This window comes from Trichomycterus rosablanca, chromosome 3 (genome assembly GCF_030014385.1).
Source record: "Trichomycterus rosablanca isolate fTriRos1 chromosome 3, fTriRos1.hap1, whole genome shotgun sequence".
NCBI classification, from domain to species: Eukaryota; Metazoa; Chordata; class Actinopteri; order Siluriformes; family Trichomycteridae; genus Trichomycterus; species Trichomycterus rosablanca.
The window spans coordinates 30,934,183-30,956,328 of record NC_085990.1 but is presented as its reverse complement, the minus strand read 5'-3'; the positions used below and the strand labels follow the sequence as shown (position 1 = coordinate 30,956,328).

The window sequence follows — 22,146 nt, the reverse complement described above, 5'->3', positions numbered from 1 at the left end:
ACCTTTGAGATGAATTAGAGCGGAGACTGTGAGCCAGGTCTCGTCCAACATCAGTGTCTGACCTCACAAATGCGCTTCTGGAAGAATGGTCAAAAAATTCCCATAAACACACTCCTAAACCTTGTGGAAAACCTTCCCAGAAGAGTTGAAGCTGTTATAGCTGCAAAGGGTGGGCCGAAATCATAATAAACCCTATGGATTAAGATTGGATTATGAACACTTAAATTCATATCAAGTGAAGGCAGATAAGCAAATACTTTGCTTATATATTGTAGAAGCACTTTGCAGTTCTACAATTACTGACTGCAGTCCATCTATTTCTCTACATATCTTTTTAACCTGCTTTCACCCTGTTCTTCAATGGTCAGGACCCCCACAGGACCACCACAGAGCAGGTATTATTTAGGTATTCAGGTATTATTTATTCTCAGCACTGCAGTGACTCTGACATGGTGGTGGTGTGTTAGTGTGTGTTGTGCTGGTAGGAGAGGATCAGACACAGCAGCGCTGCTGGAGTTTTTAAATACCGTGTCCACTCACTGTGCACTCTATTAGACACTCCTACCTAGTTGATCCACCATGTAGATGTAAAGTCAGAGACGATCGCTCATCTATTGCTGCTGTTTGAGTTGGTCATCTTCTAGACCATCAGTGGTCACAGGATGCTGCCCACGGGGTGCAGTTGGCTGGATATATTTTTGCTTGGTGGACTATTCTCAGTCCAGCAGTGACAGTGAGGTGTTTAAAAACTCCATCAGTGCTGCTGTGTCTTATCCACTCATACCAGCACAACACACACTAACACACCACCACCATGTCAGTGTCACTGCAGTGCTGAGAATGACTCACCACCCAAATAATACCTGCTCTGTAGTGGTCTTGTGGGGGTCCTGACCATTGAAGAACAGCATGAAAGGTGGCTAACAAAGCATGCAGAGAAACAGATGGACTACAGTCAGTAATTGTAGAACTACAAAGTGCTTCTATATGGTAAGTGGAGCTGATAAAATGGACAGTGAGTGTAGAAACAAGGAGGTGGTTTTAATGTAATGGCTGATCAGTGTACAGTTACTGAACAATCAGAAAAGACCAAATTGTGATACAAACTACTATAAATTTTTTTACAGACCTGGCACTGCAATCCTCCCTGACGTTGGGTGGTCCATCTCAAAAACAAGGCCATTATGCACAACCTGAAAACAAAACACATAATATTACATTTATAATTAATCACTTTTGTTAATATGCTGTAAAATTCAGTGATTCTTGCACACCGTCTTTCAAATGTACCTTATAACCTGCAGTAAATCTAGCAAAGTAAACTGGGTCAAAATGACACAATGAAAACATGTTTTTTAACACCCGAGTTCATGATAAGTAACATTCTGTATCACACATTCTCGAAAAGCTCTTCTATCTGTACAAGTCACTCTGACCTTGTGAAGTTAGCTTCTTATAGAAATGTAGGTGACGTAAGCAATACATCCGCTTACCACGTCAACACAAAGTACACGCACATTTCATACAGCAATTAAAGAAATAGCTTTTATTGTGACCTTTTAACCTGTGCTAAACTGTTTTTTTTCCCTTCAGAAAATGTTTTAAGAGCCACAGCACTGCAGAATGTAGTGCTACAGCAAATTCTCATTTTTAGATAAAGAAACTTGGAATCTAATTAAAAATAAGAAACCGTTATTTATAATGCCAGTCATAATTGAAAATTAATAATCAATCTTTTTTTTTCTTTATGCATTTTTAGTGCGTCCAATTGCCCGATTGAGTCACGCTTCCTCTCCACTAATGCTGACCCCCGCTCTGATTTGAGGAGAACGAAGCTCCGACACGTGGGCAGCAGCCGTATGCATTTTGTCACCCACACTAAGCGAGTGCATATATGCGAATCAGCCTTGTGTACGGACAGACACACCCTGATCCGCACTCTTTCCGTGCCTCTGCAGGCGCCATCAATCAGCCAGCAGAGGTCGTAATGCATCAGTTACGAGGAGTCCCTATCCGGCTTAATACCCCACCCCTATATGAACAACAGGCCAATCGTTGTTCATGTGGCTGCTCAGCCCAGCTGGATGGCAGAGCTGAGATTCGATGCGATGTAGTTGAGATCCCAGCTCTGGTGTGATAGTGTGTGTTTTTATCACTGCGCCACCTGAGCGGTCTTAAGTACAAATCTAAAGTTAAAAAATAATTAATCAATATTATACACTGCCTGGCCAAAAAAAAAAAGGTCACACGCTCTAATATTTGGTTGGACCACCTTTAGCTTTGATTACCGCACGCATTCACTGTGGCATCGTTTCCACAAGCTTCTGCAATGTCACAACATTTATTTCTGTCCAGAGTTGCATGAATTTTTCCCCAAGATCTTGTATTGATGATGGAAGATTTGTACCACTGCGCAAAGTCTTCTCCAGCACATCCCAAAGATTCTCAATGGGGTTCAGGTCTGGACTCTGTGGTGGCCAATCCATGTGTGTAAATGATGTCTCATGCTCCCTGAAACACTCTTTCACAATTTGAGCCCGATGAATCCTGGCATTGTCATCTTGGAATATGCCCCTGCCATCAGGGAAGAAAAAAATCCACTGAAGGAATAACCTGGTCGTTCAGTATATTCAGGTAGTCAGCTGACCTCATTCTTTGGGCACATAATGTTGCTGAACCTAGACCTGACCAACTGCAGCAACCCCAGATCATAGCACTGCCCCCACATGCTTGTACGGTAGGCAACTTTCTTGAATTATTGAGCCATATTTCTCAACAAACCCCTAGCCAGTCCAGGTATCTGTCCATTCTATATATTCCACCTTTAATGTGACCTATAATCTGTTTAACTCAACTGAATAACAAACTTAAAATATTTAGAAAAAATGTGGTTGCATAAGTGTACAACCCCCTTTAATAACTGAGGACGTGGCTGTGAATTAACCTCTCACATACAAACTCAAGTTAAATAGTAGCTGGCGACACCTGCCATCAATTAAATTGACACTGAATAATGTTTATCTCTTCAAGTAGGATATTCCTGGATATTGTACGGCGCCCCTGGAGCAGAGAGGGTTATGGGCCTTGCTCAAAAACCCAACAGTAGCTGCACAGCAGAGCTGAGATTCGCACCAGTTGATAGCCCAAAGCTGGGATCTTATTAAAAGGCATCAGTCAGGAGAAGAGTACAAATCATTACATGTACCATGGAACACAGTAAAGACTGTCATCAACAAGTCAGTACAATATGACAACAGTGACATTACCAAGAACCAAATGTTCATCCAAAACTGAAGAAAACACAAAAAGAAAACTGGACCTGTAGGCTGCCAAGAGGCTTACAGCACCATTAAAAGAGCTGCAGGACTTTCTGGCAAGTACTGGTTGTTTACTACATGTGACAACAATCCATATTCTTTTTATATCTGGGCTGTAATAGTGTGGGAAGAGAAACATCCAAGCATGGCTAAATTTTGCAAAAACCTATATCAAGTCTGCCAAAAGCATGTGGGGAATGCGCTATGATCTTAATACACAAAGATTAATTTTTTTGGCCAAAATTCCAAATGGTGTATTTGAAGCAAAAATCAAATCATCAAAAGAACAGAACAGAAACACCGTGAAGCATGGTGGTGGCAGCATTATGCCTGGGGTCTGTTTTTCCATAGCTGGAACTGGAGCTTTAGTCATGATGGAGGCAATTAAGAAAAGTTTGGCATAAAACCTTCAGGTCTCTGCTAAAAAGCTGAAAATAAGGAAGAACTTCACCTTTAAGGGGGTCAATGACCAAAAACTTACCTTCACATCAACAAAAGAATAGTACCAGAAGATGAAAATGAAAGAAAATAATCAATTTTTACCATGCATTATAAATCATTTCTATTACATTTATATTGTGTGATATAAAAATGTGGCTGGTGAGTGTGACAGTGAGTCTGTAGCAAAAAAAAATCACCGTATAACAATAATACTTAGTAATTGACACAAAAAATGTAAGGTAACAGTAAGGCAAAATGTACCAAAAACATAATGCAAAGAGACTTTATATTGCTTAATGTAAGACCAGTAAAAGAGGTAAATTGTGGTATGTATAAACCGTTTTATAATAAGGCAACAAACAAGATGCAGTGTTGGTTTGACAACATAATTAAGAGTGACCAGTTCACTGGGCTAGAAGCCAGACATTCCTGAATAACTGCCCACTAACCATCTATTTATCTTCATCTGCACTGCATAACTGCTCTGCCCTTCAAACTGCAAGGTTGTCTGTCCAAAACTCATGAATTTACCTGGAAACTTAACCCTAAAGTCTGTGTGAACCGTGGTAAACTTTACACTTTAAAATAAATATCTAAAAGAATGTCTAAAAGAATGAACAATACATCATCTTATTTTGTAGATACTCTAAGTAAAACTCAGTCTGGTAACAAAAGGAAAATTATTAATTATAAATGACACTGAAAATCTTTATCAGATGAATAAATAGTGTGTTTCTACATTGGTAAGTAACAGCTTACACACAGGACATTTATTATAAAGCATAACTCTATGCATACTTATATTTATTACAAATCTCCTGCAGTACAATTAGTGCACAATTAGTGTACAAATACAAAGCAGTTATATGTCTGCAAACTTAGCAATTCAAAAACTCTAATTTATCCTCTTTATTTTCTCTTTTACAGTATTGTTTGTTTTTGGTTATGTTCATGACAGGACAGTTAGCTTGAATACACATGATTCATTAGCTATGTTTAATGTCAAAGTGTAAATCATGACATTAAACATAGCTAATGAATCATGTGTATTCAAGCTAACTGTCCTGTCATGAACATAACCAAACACTGTCATGGAGAATTTTGTATCTCCAATTCACCTAACTAACATGTCTTTGAACTGTGGGAGGAAACTGAATGCTCCTGGAGGAAACCCACACAGACACAGTAAAAACATGCAAACTCCACTCAAGTACCCGGATCACTCCATCAAGAATTTAAACCGAGGATCTTCTTGCTGTGAGATGACAGTTACCCTCCAAGCCACCGTGCTGCTCATTTTACAGTACTGCACTGTAAAAACATCTGTTAGGGTGGGAAGTCTAAACCTGGTAAATTCAAGAATTTGGACTCCAGGAAAAAAAAGGGCCGAAGTCACCAGTAAAAAAAAAAGTGTAAGTGTCTACATTTAAAATTTACAAGGTCTCACTCATTTTCCAGGTAATTATTGAAATGGACTATAGACGTAAGCCTGTGAATTACCAGGTGAGAATACCTGTTGATGCAGGCAACTAGAACAGAGGAAGCTTAAAATGAACTGTTGAAGTGGCTAAATGCATTCATTTCGGAGAGATTCAGAAAAAAAAAAAAAAAAAAAAAAAAAAAAACTGCTGGCTACTCTTGCCAAAAACGAAATCATTTAATAAATAAACAGTACAGTTCCATAATGTCTTGATACAAGTAATTGCCTTCCTTTCTATTGCCTTTCAACTTAAATATTCATCACACTGATATTTCAAATCATGACACAAAATATGGTCTTGAGGAAAAACTGATTTTCTAAAATTAACTCTATTGTTCCATCTGAAATGAGCTCAGCAGTGTTTTTGCATAGAATGAATGTATGCCGTTCTGTCTGCATAATAGTTTCAGTTTGCATTTCTTTATCAGTGCAATCTGAGGGCTTGAAAGTCATGCATATTTAACAGTGGTTTCCAGCCCTGCCACACCAGGACAGAGATTTCTAAGGATTCCCTGAATCCTGATATTTCACAATATGTATGTTGGATTGTGAAACGTCTGAATCACTTGCATTCTTAATCTAGCATTGAGAAATGTTCTTTTTGAACCAATTGACAATTTTTAAAAGCAAAGTCAATTAGTTCTCCTCTGGTGGGGATCATGATTGCGTCCGAGGAAGGTATATTCGCCTGCACTACGCCCCCTCCGATGCGTGCACAGTCCCTAGACCCCTTCTTATTCGCCCATGCTTTGGTGAATTTGCACAAGGCCGATTAACGCGCACAGAGAGACACGCACCGATCTCCATGCTCCTTCACTTCTGCACAGACGCCTCAGGCTGCTAAACAGGGTCCTTGCACAGCATCCGATCTTTTCCCACCCAGCAGACTGATCGCCAATATTCTCCTGCTGGGCACTCAGACGTCCGGTAGCAGAGTTGAGATTCAAACCGGGGCATTCAAAATCCCAGCACTGGTGCGCCAGTGGAATATCCCACTGGAATGCCACCTGGAAGCTCTGATTGACATTGACATAGGCAGTTGCTTAAATCCTCCTAGAAATGGTTCAAGGTCATAATAGTTCATCACAGCACACTTAGAAAAATTCTAAGTATTGCTTTCATGGAAGGGTGGCTAAGAAAAGCCCTTCACTCCAAAATATATATGGCAGCATAATTTTGCTTTGCAACACTGAATCTGAACAAACCACTGACATGTTTGGTCAACATGCACAATGCCATGTCTGGTAAATCCAAAGACAGTGCAACACCTGATACCAACTGTCAAATGGGTGATGGAGAGGTGATGATTTGGGGTTGTTTTGCAGCCACAGTCACTAAGGTAATGATGAACTTTATTCCAGAATAATCTTATGGAAAAAAGAAGGTGATCTGCCCAGCAGCTCAATCTAGGCTGAAATTGGGTCATGCAGCAATACAATGACTCCAATCAAACCAACAAATTAAGACCTAGATGGCTAAAATATACAGTACTGTTGGTGTGCACTTGGCCTTGTTTCCATGTCAAAGGTATTGGTTTTGGCCACAATTCCTTCATGAAGACCTTTTCTGGTCAGACCGAACAGAAGATGGGTGTACCTGGGTCCCACTGGCTTCTGCCAGTTCTGAGCTAATGGCACTGCTGAACATCTTCCTATTTTGACGGGAAGTAAGCATGATGTGTTTTTAACCTGCAGCACTAGGTTTCCTTGGCTGACCACTGCGTCTACGGTCCTCAGTGTTGCCCATTTCTTTGTGCTTCTTCAAAAGGGCTTGAACAGCACACCTTAAAACCCTAGTCTGCTTTGAAATATGAGCATAGGAGAGACCTTGCTGATTTGTCTTGTTGCTGTGCTCAGTCCTGCCATGGTGTATGCACCTGTGACATGAAACTGTCTTCCACAACCTTACCTTTGTAGCACAGTTTGGCTGTTCCTCACCCATTTGTAAGCCTACTACACAGCTGTTTCTGTCTATGACTGTGTTTTAACCTACATATGAAAGTGATAATTATTATCATGTTTGGTATAATTGGTTAATCATACACCTGACTATAATCACCTATATGTACACTGACCAGGCATAACATTATGACCACTGACAGGTGAAGTGAATAACACTGATTATCTCTTCATCACAGCACCTGTTAGTGGGTGGGATATATTAGGCAGCAAGTGAACATTTTATCCTCAAAGTTGATGTGTTAGAAGCAGGAAAAATTATGGCTAGACGACTGGGTCAGAGCATCTTCAAAACAGCAGCTCTTGTGGGGTGTTCCCAGTCTGCAATGGTCAGTGTCTATCAAGAGTGGTCCAAGGAAGTAACAGTGTTTAAACCGGTGACAGGGTCATGGGCGGCCAAGGCTCATTGATGCACGTGAGGAGCAAAGGCTGGCCCGTGTGGTCCGATCCAACAGACGAGCTACTGTAGCTCAAATTGCTGAGGAAGTTAATGCTGGTTCTGATAGAAAGGTGTCAGAATACACAGTGCATCACAGTTGCAGGGCTGTTTTGGCAGCAATGGGGGACCAACACAATATTAGGAAGGTGGTCATAATGTTATGCCTGATCGGTGTATATACTAGGGATCTTCAAAAAGTTTCCGCACTTTTATATTTTGGTTAGAAACGGTGAGGGTAGGAGGAGTAGTAATTGGTCATGTCTGAAAGATTAAGAGAGCTTATAGTCCAGATTTAGCACCATCTGATTTCCACCTTTTTGGACGCTAAAAGAAGCTTTAAGGGGAAGAAGATTTTCATATGGTGATGATGTGAAAACAGTGGTGCATCAGAAGGTGACTATGTAGACAAGTGATGTCATTTGTTTTTGAAATCTTAATAAATAGAGTTTAAAAATTGGGGAAATTTATATATAAATGATAAACCTACATGCACATATTGTCACCAAGACAAATTCCTAGTCTATGAGTCAAATAAAAGAAAACGATTCAGCCAGCCAAGCAGTAAACTAGGAAAAAAAAAATGTTTTCCACAACAGCAGATACAATCTACTGAATGTTTGTGTCCTTCAGTAAAGAAAAACAGAGAGATCTCCAAAGCTACTTAGTGAGGAGGTAGCAAACGTCAGATTCACCCCAAGAGACTGACTAACACACAATCCATGCCAAACCTCCAAGACGTTATGCAAACTTTATCAACCATCTGCTAAAACACTTCAACAGGTATTATTTATGTGTCTTTTCAGGAATAACATAAGTGATGTTTGAGATGTCAGATCAGGTCACTGTGCCCAAACAGCAGCTTATGCATGCCATGTGGTAATAACTAAATACTGGCTATAAATCTTACAGAAAATCTCCCTCAAACATACTATAATCACTTCCTACAGGAAAAGAAACGTTTGTACAGAAGCATCATTGGACATTGATTAAGGACAGGAATTATTCATGTTACTGCCACAACGGCATCCCTGAGCTAAAGATAAATGCTGGAAAGTACTTTAAAATGCTATGTGCATACAATCTGCAGTCCTTCATCACTTTCCTCGAGAAAGCGCTATAGCGCATCCCTAGTTGCTTTCTCATTACAGATGCAGGAGAATCTGTTAAGACACAGCTGGGTAAGAGATATCTCTACATTTATAAATGATTTGTTCGGGCTGCCTGAGGATGGGACTGTGTTGACCTGTGTTGGGTCAAGGTGTTCATGATTTAGAAAAGAGGAGAAAACAAGTTTGGCTGTTTTCTTGGAACTCAGGAAACAAAAACTGTCTGACTAATAAAAAAAAAAATACATTTAAAGAAACACATCTTATTGAACTAAAGTAGCATTACTATGAAGCACAAATACAAAATATAAAAAAGTAAGGGGAAAAAATTACATTTACCTTATTTAGCAAACACTTTTATCTTTAAAATTGTGACAGAATACAATGCAAGTGAGGCTTAAGGGCCTAGCTCAGGGGTCCAACAGTGGCAACTTGGTTGAGGTGAGCTTTAAACCAGTGCTCTTTTAATAACTAGTTTTGTACCTTACCCACTGAGCTACCACTGTCCTGTAACAAATATAGCCGTAAGCAGTGATTTCCTTGGCCTAATCACAAATTTACCCAATGTGACCCATTCCTTTAGAAGGAGGATAGTACATACATGGGATCTTCAAAAAGTTTCCACACTTTTACATTTTGGTTGGAAACAGTGAGGGTGGGAGGAGTAGTAACTGGTCGTGTCTGAGAGAGATGTAAAGTCGTAGATGTAAAGTCAGAGACGATCGCTCATCTATTGCTGCTGTTTGAGTTGGTCATCTTCTAGACCTTCATCAGTGGTCACAGGACGCTGCCCTTGGGGCGCAGTTGGCTGGATATTTTTGGTTGGTGGACTATTCAGTTCAGCAGTGACAATGAGGTGTTTAAAAACTCCATCAGCGCTGCTGTGTCTTATCCACTCATACCAGCACAACACACACCAACACACCACCACCATGTCAGTGTCACTGCAGTGCTGAGAATGATCCACCACCCAAATAATACCTGCTCTGTAGTGGCCCTGGGAGTCCTAACCGTTGAAGAACAAAATAAAAGGGGGCTAACAAAGCATGCAGAGAAACAGATGGACTACAGTCAGTAATTGTAGAACTATAAAGTGATTCTATATGGTAAGTGGAGCTGATAAAATGGACAGTGAGTGTAGAAACCAGGAGGTGGTTTTAATGTTATGGCTGATTGGTGTAGTCTGGATTATCATTCATCATGTCATCATGTTTTTTTTTTTTTTTATAATTTTCTTTATTCATTTTCTCCCCTTTTTTTCCCTTTTAGCACGTCCAATTGCCCCATTGCATCATGCTTCCTCTTCACCAATGCCGATCTCTGCTCTGATTGAGGAGAACGAAGCTAACCCATGCCACAGCCGACACGTGGGCAGCATGCCGTATGCATCTTATCACCTAAGGTACGACGCTGGGAAAAATGCATCGGAAGTTAGCTATGTAGAAAAGTGATGCAACTTGTTTTTGAAATTCTTAATAAATAGAGTTAAAAAAAAATTAAGATATATGGTTCCTAAGGCTTTTTGTAGAGCACGAGACAAGTAATCAGAAAAAAAAATAGTATGTACACAATACAGGGTAGGAAACTAGGACCTCAAAGTTTGATGCTATGCTATAGCGCCACAATCCGGTCAATCAAGCTGAGCTCAAGCAGTTCTAAATGTCATTAAAGCATGTCAAACATGGACCAACAACATTATCGCCAGAACGCAGGATTTGTATATTCAAGTATTAGTGGCCACACAGTCAAAGAAGCGTTTGTGAGATTGGGCACTGATGTTGGACTACTATGCCTGGCACACAATCAACATTTCAGTTTACCCTAAAAAAAAAAGAAAAAGGTTTAATTGGGTTAAAGTCAGGAATCTGTACAGGCTCTTCAGAACAAACTCAAACCATGTTTATGCACAGTGGCGAAGTTATTCTAACACTAAAAAAGGCCTTTCCCAAACTGTTGCCATACATTTAAAAGCATGGATTGTATACACCTGTGAGTAATGAGTGTAAACTCAGTATTTAGGAGAAGTGCCCACATAAGTTTTGACAATATCGTGTAACTACTGACTTTCTGCTGAACTCACATCACCAACCAGAATCAGCAAGACCACAAAGTGGGTTTGAATAAAACTTTAGGGAGGCATGTGGATTGCAAAATTGGAGCCTGGAGTCTGTGACTGAGTGTTAACCTCATGTTCTGGAAAGCTATAAAACTCAGAGTGCCAGCAAGCGACTGGCACATCAACAAGCATGGCCACATGTGTTTTGAAAAACCAGACTGCAGTTTGGGGCTCAGTGTCTGATTGCAGTAAAAGCCATGTTAATTTGTGTTTCATGCACTTTTTAATAGCTTCCCCTTCTTCTTCTATTTTTCCAGTGAGATACTTCTTTATGCCAGTTTTCCTCCCTGTGACATTTGGAGTGGCTGGCGAGCTCTGTGGCTGTGTAGGTGAAGGCAGGGGGTGGGAGAAATTAATAACTATACATTGATTAAGTGATTAAGTGTCATTTAAAGTATAAGTGTTCTTTTTGTATTTATTTATACAAGTATAATAGAGCACAGTAACTTGGAGTGTAGTACTACTGCGAGAAGGTCCTGGGTTTGATTCCCAGGTGGAGGTTTCTAGATGCTTTCTTGAACTGATGAATCGTGTGACATACCTAAAAAAATGCTCTTTGTAAACACCAAACAGGCATAACATTATGACAACTGACAGGTAAAGTGAATAACACTGATTATCTTCATCGCGGCACCTGTTAGTGGGTGGGATATATTAGGCAGAAAGTAAATATTTTATCCTCAAAGTTGATGTGTTAGAAGCAGGAAAAATGGGCGAGCGTAAGGATTTGAGCGAGTTTGACAAGGGCCAAATTGTGATGGCTAGACGACTGGGTCAGAGCATCTCCAAAACTGCAGCTCTTGTGGGGTGTTCCCGGTCTGCAGTGGTCAGTATCTATTAAAAGTGCTCCAAGAAAGGAACAGTGGTAAACCAGCGACAGGGTCATGGGTGACCAAGGCTCATTAATGTACGTGGGGAGCAAAGGCTGGCCCGTGTGGTCCGATCCAACATATGAGCTACTGTAGCTGCAGACCAGTCAGGGTGCCCATGCTCACCCCTGTCCACCGCCGAAAGCGCCAACAATGGGCACGTGAGCATCGGAACTGGACCACGGAGCAATGGAAGAAGTTGGCCTGGTCTGATGAATCACGTTTTCTTTTAAATCACATGGATGGCCCGGTGCGTGTGCATTGCTTACCTGGGGAACACATGGCACCAGGATGCACTATGGGAGGCAGCTTGATGCTTTGGGCAATGTTAAAAGATCTGCTGATAACATCTTGATGCCAGATACCACAGCACACCTTCAGGGGTCTAGAGGAGTCCACGCCTCGACGGGTCAGGGCTGTTTTGGCAGGAAGGTGGTCATAATGTTATGCCTTGTCGGTGTATATTTAGTTTCATTCTATTTACATGTTTTATGGCTGCTTTATTCTGGTCAGGTTCATAGTGGGTCTGGTTTCCTTAGAATCACTGGATACAATGCAGTAGCACACCCGAGGCTTAGACCGCCAACCCAGACATATCTGTATACAGACGTCCGACTGGCCGATAGCCCTGCTAATGATTCTAACCCTGGATTTCAGCGGCAGTGGGCTAGCACCTTGTATATATTTTTTAAACCCATTTTAATTAATTTGGATCAGTCTTCTAAGAAGAGTTAAAAAAATCACAAAAAAAATCATGCTTTTGAGCTCTTCTTTTAGGTGATGCTGCATGACTTATGACATGTTTGCGACACAGCTGTCAGACAGTAAGCCAACACTTGATGAAAATCAACAAATGTGTGATGGCAAACGAGAGGTGGTACATATGCATCCAAAGCAGGAAAATATTGTAAGTGTGACAGAATAATGAAAGCCAGATGACCGTATGACTCATAACCAAACGAAACCTAAAAACAAACTGCAGATCAAAAGTGTAAGCTCCAACTTGAAGGACGTGGTATGGAAATTGTGGAGCGGTAAGTATGGAAGAAAAGCACCACTTGGACCATTCACTGGCCATGGCTCAAATCTGCCCTGAGAATTAAAAATGAATCCTAAATGAACAAGTCTGCATCAGTCCCTGACTTTTGTTGAGCGAGAGACAGCAACTACAAATGCAAAATACAGATCACTCAGTGCTAATGTACAGCACTTCAAACCCTGCGGGCATATTTGTAATCCAGTGAGCTTTTCCATATGCAGCTAACCAAACAACTGCTAACCGCTCCTGATTAATCAAAACGGATTAGTTTCCATTTAAGTGTAGACAAAATTGAACTGCCTTGACCTTGTGTGTTTTAAAATCAGGGCTAAAAGTTAACTAGACTTTCACAGAAGGCAGACACATGGGGGTTAGCAAAATTAAAACCCCTGAACCTTAAACCACTAAGTATCCAAGAGCCATAATCCTTCCATAAACCAATCATATCCAAGAATTTAAATATTATAGTGTGATAACTTCTTGGAATCCCAGAGTTTCATGACTAAAGAAAAGCTAAATAAATATCTGGGCTGTTAGTCAGATGCCAATTTTATGTACTTTAAATCACGGTTCTTAGGGCTGGTGGTATTATGATATACAGAGATACACTGATCAGTCATGACATTAAAACCACCTCCTTGTTTCTACACTTACTGTCCATTTTATCAGCTTCACTGACCATATAGGAACACTTCGTAGTTCTACAATTACTGACTGTAGTCCATCTGTTTCTCTGCATGCTTTGTTAGCCACCTTTCATGCTGTTCTTCAATGGTCAGGACCCCCACAGGAGCACCACAGAGTAGGTATTATTTAGGTGCTGGATCATTCTCAGCACTGCAGTGACACTGACATGGTGGTGGTGTGTTAGTGTGTGTTGTGCTGGTACGAGTGGATCATACACAGCAGCGCTGATGGAGGTTTTAAACACCTCACTGTCCCTGCTGGACTGAGAATAGTCCACCAACCAAAAATATATCCAGCCAACAGCGCCCTGTGGGCAGCATCCTGTGGGCAGCATCCTGTGGGCAGCGTCCTGTGACCACTGATGAAGGTCTAGAAGATGACCAACTCAAACAGCAGCAACAGATGAGCGATCGTCTCTGACTTTACATCTACAAGGTGGACCAACTAGGTAGGCGTGTCTAATAGAGTGGACAGTGAGTGGACATGGTATTTAAAAACTCCAGCAGTGCTGCTGTGTCAGATCCACTCATACCAGCATAACACCCACTAACACACCACCACCATGTCATTGTCACGGCAGTGCTGAGAACGATCCACCACCTATATAATACCTACTCTGTGGTGGTCCTTTGGGGGTCCTGACCATCAAAGAACAGGGCAAAAGCAGTTTAAAAAAGTATGAACTTGTAGAACTACAAAGTGCTCCTAGATGGTAAGTGGAGCTGATAAAATGGACAGTAAGTGTAGAAACAAGGAGGTGGTTTTAATGTTATGGCTGATCGATGTATATCTAACTGTAAACTAAATAGTGTCTCAGGGACAGTGCTATAATTTCATATTTTATTAAGTATGGTTGAACATGATCTATGACAGAATCATAGATGTTTGACAAGGATATGGAGAAAACAAGTCAATCGACACTATCACCAAGCTAGGCATGATGAAATATTTGGTCTGGCCAGTAGCCACATGGATGTGAAGTCTGGACACTGAAGAAAGAGGAAGAATATTGCAAACTGCTGAAAATCTCATGGAGGAAATTAATAAACTCTAAGCATGTTTACAAGATGGCCAGAACGGAAAAAGATCCATTGAACTACATTAAGTCCTGCATGGACATTACTTTGGACAATTGATGAGGCAACAAACATTAAGGGCAGTGTTGTGACAGGACTTATGCATAACACTGTCATATGCCATATTCATCCAGGAACCTTGTGTGGCAGCCGCATAACAGGAGTGCCCAACAACCCCAAGTTTATTAATAATTAAGGTCCTTATTATCTACCATACAAAATATTGTAAAGGTGCAAAAGCGAAATCTGTCATGTATGGAGTGCATCAGTGCCCACAGTATTGACGGGTACATCAATAATGGTATTTGTGTAAGGGTACCAATGACATGAAAGGGTTTATTGGGATTGTAGAGAAATACACTGATCAGCCATAACATTAAAACCACCTCCTTTTTCTACACTAACTGTCTATTTATCTAGTTCTACAATTACTGACTGTAGTCCAGCCGTTTCTCTGCATGCTTTGTTAGCCACCTTTCATGCTGTTCTTCAATGGTCAGGAATCTCCCAGGACCACTACAGAGTAGGTATTATTTGGGTGGTGGGTTATTCTCAGTACTGCAGTGACAATGACATGGTGGTGGTGTGTTAGTGTGTGTTGTGCTGGTATGAGTGGAACGACACAGCAGCACTGCTAAAGTTTTTAAACATCTCACTGTCCCTGCTGGACTGAGAATAGTCTTTTTTTGAAAAGATCAAACTGAAAAGGATGTACTACACACACTCACAGAGATACACATCTAAGTTAGGAAACATAAATGATTGTGATTTTGTTTGTTTGTTTTATTAGGATTTTAACGTCATGTTTTACACTTTTGGTTACATTCATGACAGGAATGGTAGTTATTCACTACACAAGGTTCATCAGTTCACAAGGTTATATCAAACAGTCATGGACAATTTAGTATCTCCAATTCACCTCATTTGCATGTCTTTGGACTGTGGGAGAATACCGGAGCACCCGGAGTAAACCCACGCAGACACAGGGAGAACATGCAAACTCCACACAGAAAGGACCCGGACCACCCCACCTGGGGATCGAACCCAGGACCTTCTTGCTGTGAGGTGACAGTACTACCCACTTAGCCACCGTGCCGCCCTAACTGATTGTGAACTGGAGTGGCAACATCAAGGCAACCGCCAAAAAGGTAATTGTCACAATTACTCCCTCCTTATCCTTCATAATTGATTCTTCTCTACTTTCGCATTTTGCTAGTGTCCTTGTCACTACTGGTAACATGAAGTGGTACCTGCAGCCTTTTCAGGTTGCAGGTAGGCCAGTTCCTCCAGGATGGCACATCCAAAGATGCTGTCACAACAAAGTTTGGTGTGTTTCCCAGCACAGTTTCAAGAGCATGGAGAAAATACTAGGACACAGGCCATTAGACAAAGAAAAGCTGGTCAGAGCTGTAGAAGGGGATCAACCCAGCAGCAGGACCGGTATCTGCTCTACTGTGCAAGGAGGAACAGAAGGAGCACTGCCACAGGCCAACAAAATGACCTCCAGCGGGCTACTGGTGTGCATGTTCCTGACCAAACTGTCAGAAACTGACTCCATGAGGGTCACATGAGTGCTCAACATCCTCTAGCTGGACCTGTGCTCATAGCCCAGAATCATGCATCTCGATTGGCAGGAATTGGTAGGAGAATAGGTTCACAGTGAGCACATGTGACAGACATGACAACATCAACCAGCATGACCGGTTTAGTGGTGGGTCAGTAATGGTCTGGAGAGGCATATCCTTGAAGGTTCGCACAAAGTGGCCTAGTGGTTAAGGCACAGGACTAGTAATCCGAAGGTTGCTGGTTCAAGCCTCACCACTGCTAGGTTGCTGCTGTTGGGCCCTTGAGCAAGGCCCTTAACCCTCAGTTGCTCAGACTGTATACTGTAATGTAAGTCGCTTTGGATAAAGGCGTCTGCTAAATGCCAAAAATGTAAATGTAATGTAACTGTAAATGTACCGAGATTAAATCCTTAGAGCCACTGTCAGACCTCACGCTGGTGCGGTGGGCTCTGGGTTCCTCCTGGTGCAGGACAATGACTGGCCTCATGTAGTCAGAGAGGCTTAGGCAGTTCCTGGCATTGATACTACTGACTGGCCCTTATGTTCCCCAAACCTAAATCATATTGAGAACCTCTGGGACATTATATATCAGTGTATTCATCGCTCCCAAGCAGCAGCACAGACTGTCCAGGAGCTCAGTAATGCCCTGATCCAGGTTTGGAAGGAAATACCCCGGGACACCATCCGTCATGTCATCAGGAACATGCCCAGATGTTATCAGGAGTGCATAGAGGCACATGGGGTCATACAAATCACTGAGCTGCTGTGATGAAATCAATCCGTGATTTCAATTTGTTTTACTTTGATTTCTGATGTGATTTTTAAATCCAGACCTAAATGTGTTGATGATTTTGCATTTCAATAATCATTGTTATGCCATTTTGTTCTTATTAAATTGAACAATTTATATCAGTAATACATTTCAACATTAATCTTTCATTCAAAGATTTAAGTGATTATTAATTAAGTGTTATATAATGATGGGTGATAGACTTTAAAACTATGATAGATGACTACAGTATACATATATATTATGATGGGTGATGGATTTTAAAACTATGAACTATGAACAAAATGGACAAATTCTTAGACACACTAAAGATTACCAACTAAACATTAGTCAGACATTTAAGTACTGGCACATGTAAGTATAATGTGGTATAATAACAATAAGGCAATTTCAAAGATTAAAAAAGGAACTCCTGTGGCATGTAGCATGCAATTTTCACTATTAGCAGGGGCATCAGTAGCTTCTACTCATAAATATTTACTAGCGTTGATTCATGCTTTCCAGGTCTTTGTTAAAGATTTTAAATATTAGCTCATTAAATAATAACTGCTTTGGTCAGGGAAATATCAAAGGTCAAGCACTGATTTGAGTGCTACGCTTGAATGTACTGAGCTTGAATGATTTGAGTGCAGATCTAAAACTTTAAGATATAGTAATGAAAGTCTAATGCAACACAGATGCCCATGCTCATGGTCCAGATCAGCCGTATTACACACAGCTTTTATTCATTCAGCCTAAGAAGCAAACAAGAGCCGTGTGTCCAGATCTCGATTCAAAGTGCTGTAATTATTGTGAGCTAAACATAAAATGCTAAAAAGCAGAAAAAGTGAATAATTAGAGCCATATTTCCCAGAAGGCCTTGTGAACTTTTTAATTGGCCATTCTTTATGTGTTTTTATGCGTATATGTGAAACCACAGGCATGTGAATCTACATATTGACATGGAAAAAATGCCTTCAAGAACCTGAAAGATGACAAATGCATCTTAAATTAGGACAAAAATGTTGTTTATTTTATTAATCTCAAGACTCCAGCTGTTTTTTTGTCATCCTAATGAACAAAAATGAATCACACAATAGTTTACAATTGTGATTACAATGTAATCTACGCTGGAATCTGAACCAAATGCTTGCATTATTACATTTCTTACAGATGGGCCACTTGAGCTCCTGTTGCACCTAATTGCATCCGTATGAACACAATATGTAATGCATCCATCTGTTCATTTTCATCTTGCTTGCACTATGCCAGGTGTTCCTTACTATACCTACAGCAATTTCAGTAAGTGCAAACAAGCTTTGGCTCTCTATTTGAATCTTTGTCCATTCTTCTTGTGCAAAAGCTTCCAGCTCATTGAGATATGATGCATCTCATGCTGCAACTGCTTCCTTTAAGTACCATAACAATTTCCATGGGAAGACAAAGGAGGCCACACTAGTATTTTCCAGAAGTAAATCCTTAGCCAAGCTTTGGTTGACTTGGAAGTGTGCTTGGGTTATGATCTCAATTCGTACAGGGTAGTTGTAGCCAAGCATTTAAGGTACTAGACTAGTAATTGAAAGGTTGCTGGTTTAAGCCCCACCACTGCCCTTGAGCAAGGCCCCTAACCCCCAATTGCTTAAATAATATATTATCACAGTACTGGAAGTCGCTTTGGATAAAAGTGCCTGCTAAATGCTGAAAATGTAAATGTAAATTTATGCTGTCAAGTCAAGTCATGAAGATGTTGTTGAAGCATCTTCTTAAGTGTGCCACTGTCACATCTGTCCCAGACTTCATCAAACCATTTTGTAAGTCTATCGCAATAATACAGGTTTTTTTTCTTAATTGTCCTGATGAGATTGCTAGGGCTTCTGGACAACATTTTGGGCTGTGTCCCATTGCCAGGCCAGCTTATCGCTGCACCATAAGTTTGAAACTACCAAACAATACTTCCAATGGTATCTCCATGAATATTCCATGTCTCAAGATATTCTGGAGAAATACTATTAAGATGATAACCAGGAGTCGGAATAATAATTTAAGGTTTTGTCTGAGGACAGAGGCAGCATCATAAATTATAAACACTCATTAGTTACCTAATTAGGAAAACTGATACACCTCATTCAGGTGGTTCCTCAAAATAGTAAAGACTTGTTGGGCCTCTGAGCAAGGCTCTTAACCATCAATTACACAAACTGTTTTCGGTCATAACTAAGCTGCTTTAGATTACAACATTAACTAAATACTGCATATAAATTATGAGGCAATGGTAGCGCAAGAGTTAAGGTGCTGGACTCAAATGTTATTATACTTATTGCCCTCTTGCAGCAATGGAATGATCTCCTCTCTCAGCTCCTTTTTACCATACTTACAACACACCTGGGTGGTGATTTAAAAACATCCCAGCTTAAGCAAGTTAAGCCAGTTATTAAGTTCACAATATAATGAACTCAATGTGATAATTCAAAAAACGTTACAATAAGCTCAAAAGCTCACAACATAGAAATGGTTTAGAACATGTATAACACACTGTTTGCATGGTAGCTATGCTATAACAGGTCATTGAAAATCAAGCAGCCATAGAAGCATATCTCTTTCACTGTTGTAGCATTAAAACATACTAGAACACCAGAGCTGACATCTCAGACTCGCTACTTTGAATAACTGCTGCAATTACAATTTCTGTTGGCTGTTGGATGGTGCATGGAGACTGGAGAAAAAAAACTTTATAAAAAAAGAACAAAACCAGATTATTATTATAATTATTAAAAGTCATAAATGTTATTAGTAATAATACTTTTTTTTTGTTTATTTTATAATTTATTTTTTAATGTGGCCAACTGTCTAATGAAACAGCTTTGACCGAGCCTGCACAGCTAGACCACCAGCTCAATGCATCAGTTTTCCTATGACCGCATGTGATACTTCCCATTAGGTCACCATGATGGCCTGCAGGTCTTAGCTGCTGTGGTTTAAACCTCACATTTGCTAGACATATTCCTGGCGGCTCCCTTTTCAAAAACATCTATTGTGTTACTCGCTACGGGACCTGCACTGTGACCTCAACAACCCAGTGTGGGTGTGTAAAGCCAGACCCAGCTCTTGAGGGATAAAATAATTCACAGCCTCACTTCTTCCAGTGTCAGAAAGATGACGAAGGGACCTTCTTCTGGGCGTCTTAGTATGTATGACTGACGAGAGGACTGGGTTGGCTCCAAAAATATCAGTGCAGAGTTTGTCAGTTTACTTATGTCTGGCTCACACTATCCGATATTCGTCTGGCGCAGATTCAGCACTACCACAAGAGGTGTCTAAAATTCAGGCTGGTCATAAACAATTATCTTCTAGGCTAATATTGTAGTGTAGGGTGAGTGTAATCCAATCTTAACCAAAGTCCAGTCAACGTTGCCATGTTGATGCAAAATTGTTTTTATGATGCAACACCCTGTAGTGGGGGTAGTGCCAACTGTCTCATGTAATACGCCAGCCATAAAAGACTAATAAACAATGACAACCAATCATAGTATTTATATTATATTTATGCAGTAATTTTTGTGGCGGCACTGTGGCTAAGTGGGTAGCACTGTCGGCAAGAAGGTCCTGGGTGCGATCCCCAGGCGGGGCGGGGCAGTCCGGGTCTTTTCTGTGCGGAGTTTGCATGTTCTCCCCATGTCTGCGTGGGTTTCCTCCGAAGGCTCCGGTTTTGTCCCACAGTCCAAAAACATGCAGTCAGGTTAATTGGAGACACTGAATCACCCTATAGGTGAATGGGTGTGTGTGTGTGTGTGTGTATGTATGTGTGTGTGTCTGCCCTGCGATGGACTGGCGCCCCGTCCAGGGTGTTACTGTGTGCCTTGTGCCCATTGAAAAGCTGGGATAGGCTCCAGCACCCCCCCTCCCTTCCCCCCCCCGCGACCCTGATTGGATAAGCGGTTAAGACAGTGAGTGAGTAATTTATGTAAGAGTATAGCTAGTAGTTTTGTTTTGTTTTTTATAGAAAATGCACAGATTAGTTATGCAACATGCAGTGCCTGGCTGGTGGCCACCACGTGAGGTCTTATGTGCAGTGAGTCAATCAATAAAACAATCAATAAAATAATGTAAACAATATAAAGCAGAGCCCTTTGGAACCTGACAAGCAAGTACCAGAGCTTTAAATTTGAGTGCAGGTGCAAACGAAAGCTGGTGGAGTGTTCTCAGCGGTAAGGTCACTTGAGACGATTTATGGAGCTTGTGATTCAGATGAACAGCAGCAGTCTGTATGCTCTGTAAATAAGATATGTGACATAAAGAAAGACCAGAATGCAAAGTTGCAGGAGTTAAGTTGGGAGATGACAAGAGCCTGTGAGAGAATATTAGCTGTTGGTGGTTTTAAAAAGACAGGTTCTGACATTGTGCAGAGGAGATCTGCATGATTTAGTGGTTGATTTGATGAGGTCACAGAATTTGAGCTTCTTGTTCAGTCACAGCATCAGCTAAAAAAGACTCTGGTGAATGAAAAGTCAGCTTTCTGTTAACCCTGGAACTGCTCCATGTATTGGCTAATGGTAAACTCATGATATGACTATGTGGTGATTCAACTAAAATTATTCAGATTATGTGGTATGATTGGTGTTTCAGATATTAAAGATGTGAATCTGATGATTTACTGATTCAAATGCAGTTAACAAACTATTATTAGCCTTGATGGAACTCCTTAGAGATAACATAAGGAGCAGGTAATGCACAATGAACACCAATATATCCAGAATAGCATTTTACAGATCATTCAGCAAAACCCACCAACCGTACCCATACACCATCAGTAGGATCAAACTACTAATGATATCCCAAACACTTTACTCTTACATCACTCAGAAATCCAATGTGGTTTTTTCCCCAATTTTTCCCCCTAATCTAGTCATATCCAATTAACCCGTTTGCATTACACTTCCCCTCTACCAGTACTACCCTCCACGGCTGACTGAGGAGCGCTGCAATTGACACATGCCCCCAACACATGTGCAGTACCAACTGCATCTTTTCACTTGCACGAGGCGAGTTCATTTGTGGATCAGCTTTATGTACAGACAGCCACACCCTGATCAACGCATTATTCCTCGACCCCATGCAGGCTCCATCAATCAGCCAGCAGAGGTCGTAGTTGCATCATTTATGAGGAGCCTGATCCAGCTTTCCCACCCTGTGTGAACAACAGCCAATCGTTGTTCATGTAGCCGCCCAGCCCAGCCGTATGGCAGAGCTGAGATTTAAAACAATGTGTGTGAAATCCCAGCTCTGG

The 22,146-nt window shown here is 40.9% G+C and overlaps 1 protein-coding gene across 1 annotated transcript in view; it reads right to left on the bottom strand.

Moving 5' to 3' along the window:
• sugct (succinyl-CoA:glutarate-CoA transferase) overlaps window positions 1–22,146 on the bottom strand; it is a 167,390-nt gene that overhangs the window by 34,039 nt on the left and 111,205 nt on the right. Inside the window, 1 exon segment of the mRNA XM_062991152.1 lies at window positions 1,130–1,193. Within this exon segment, the coding sequence (XP_062847222.1) occupies window positions 1,130–1,193 (64 nt within the window).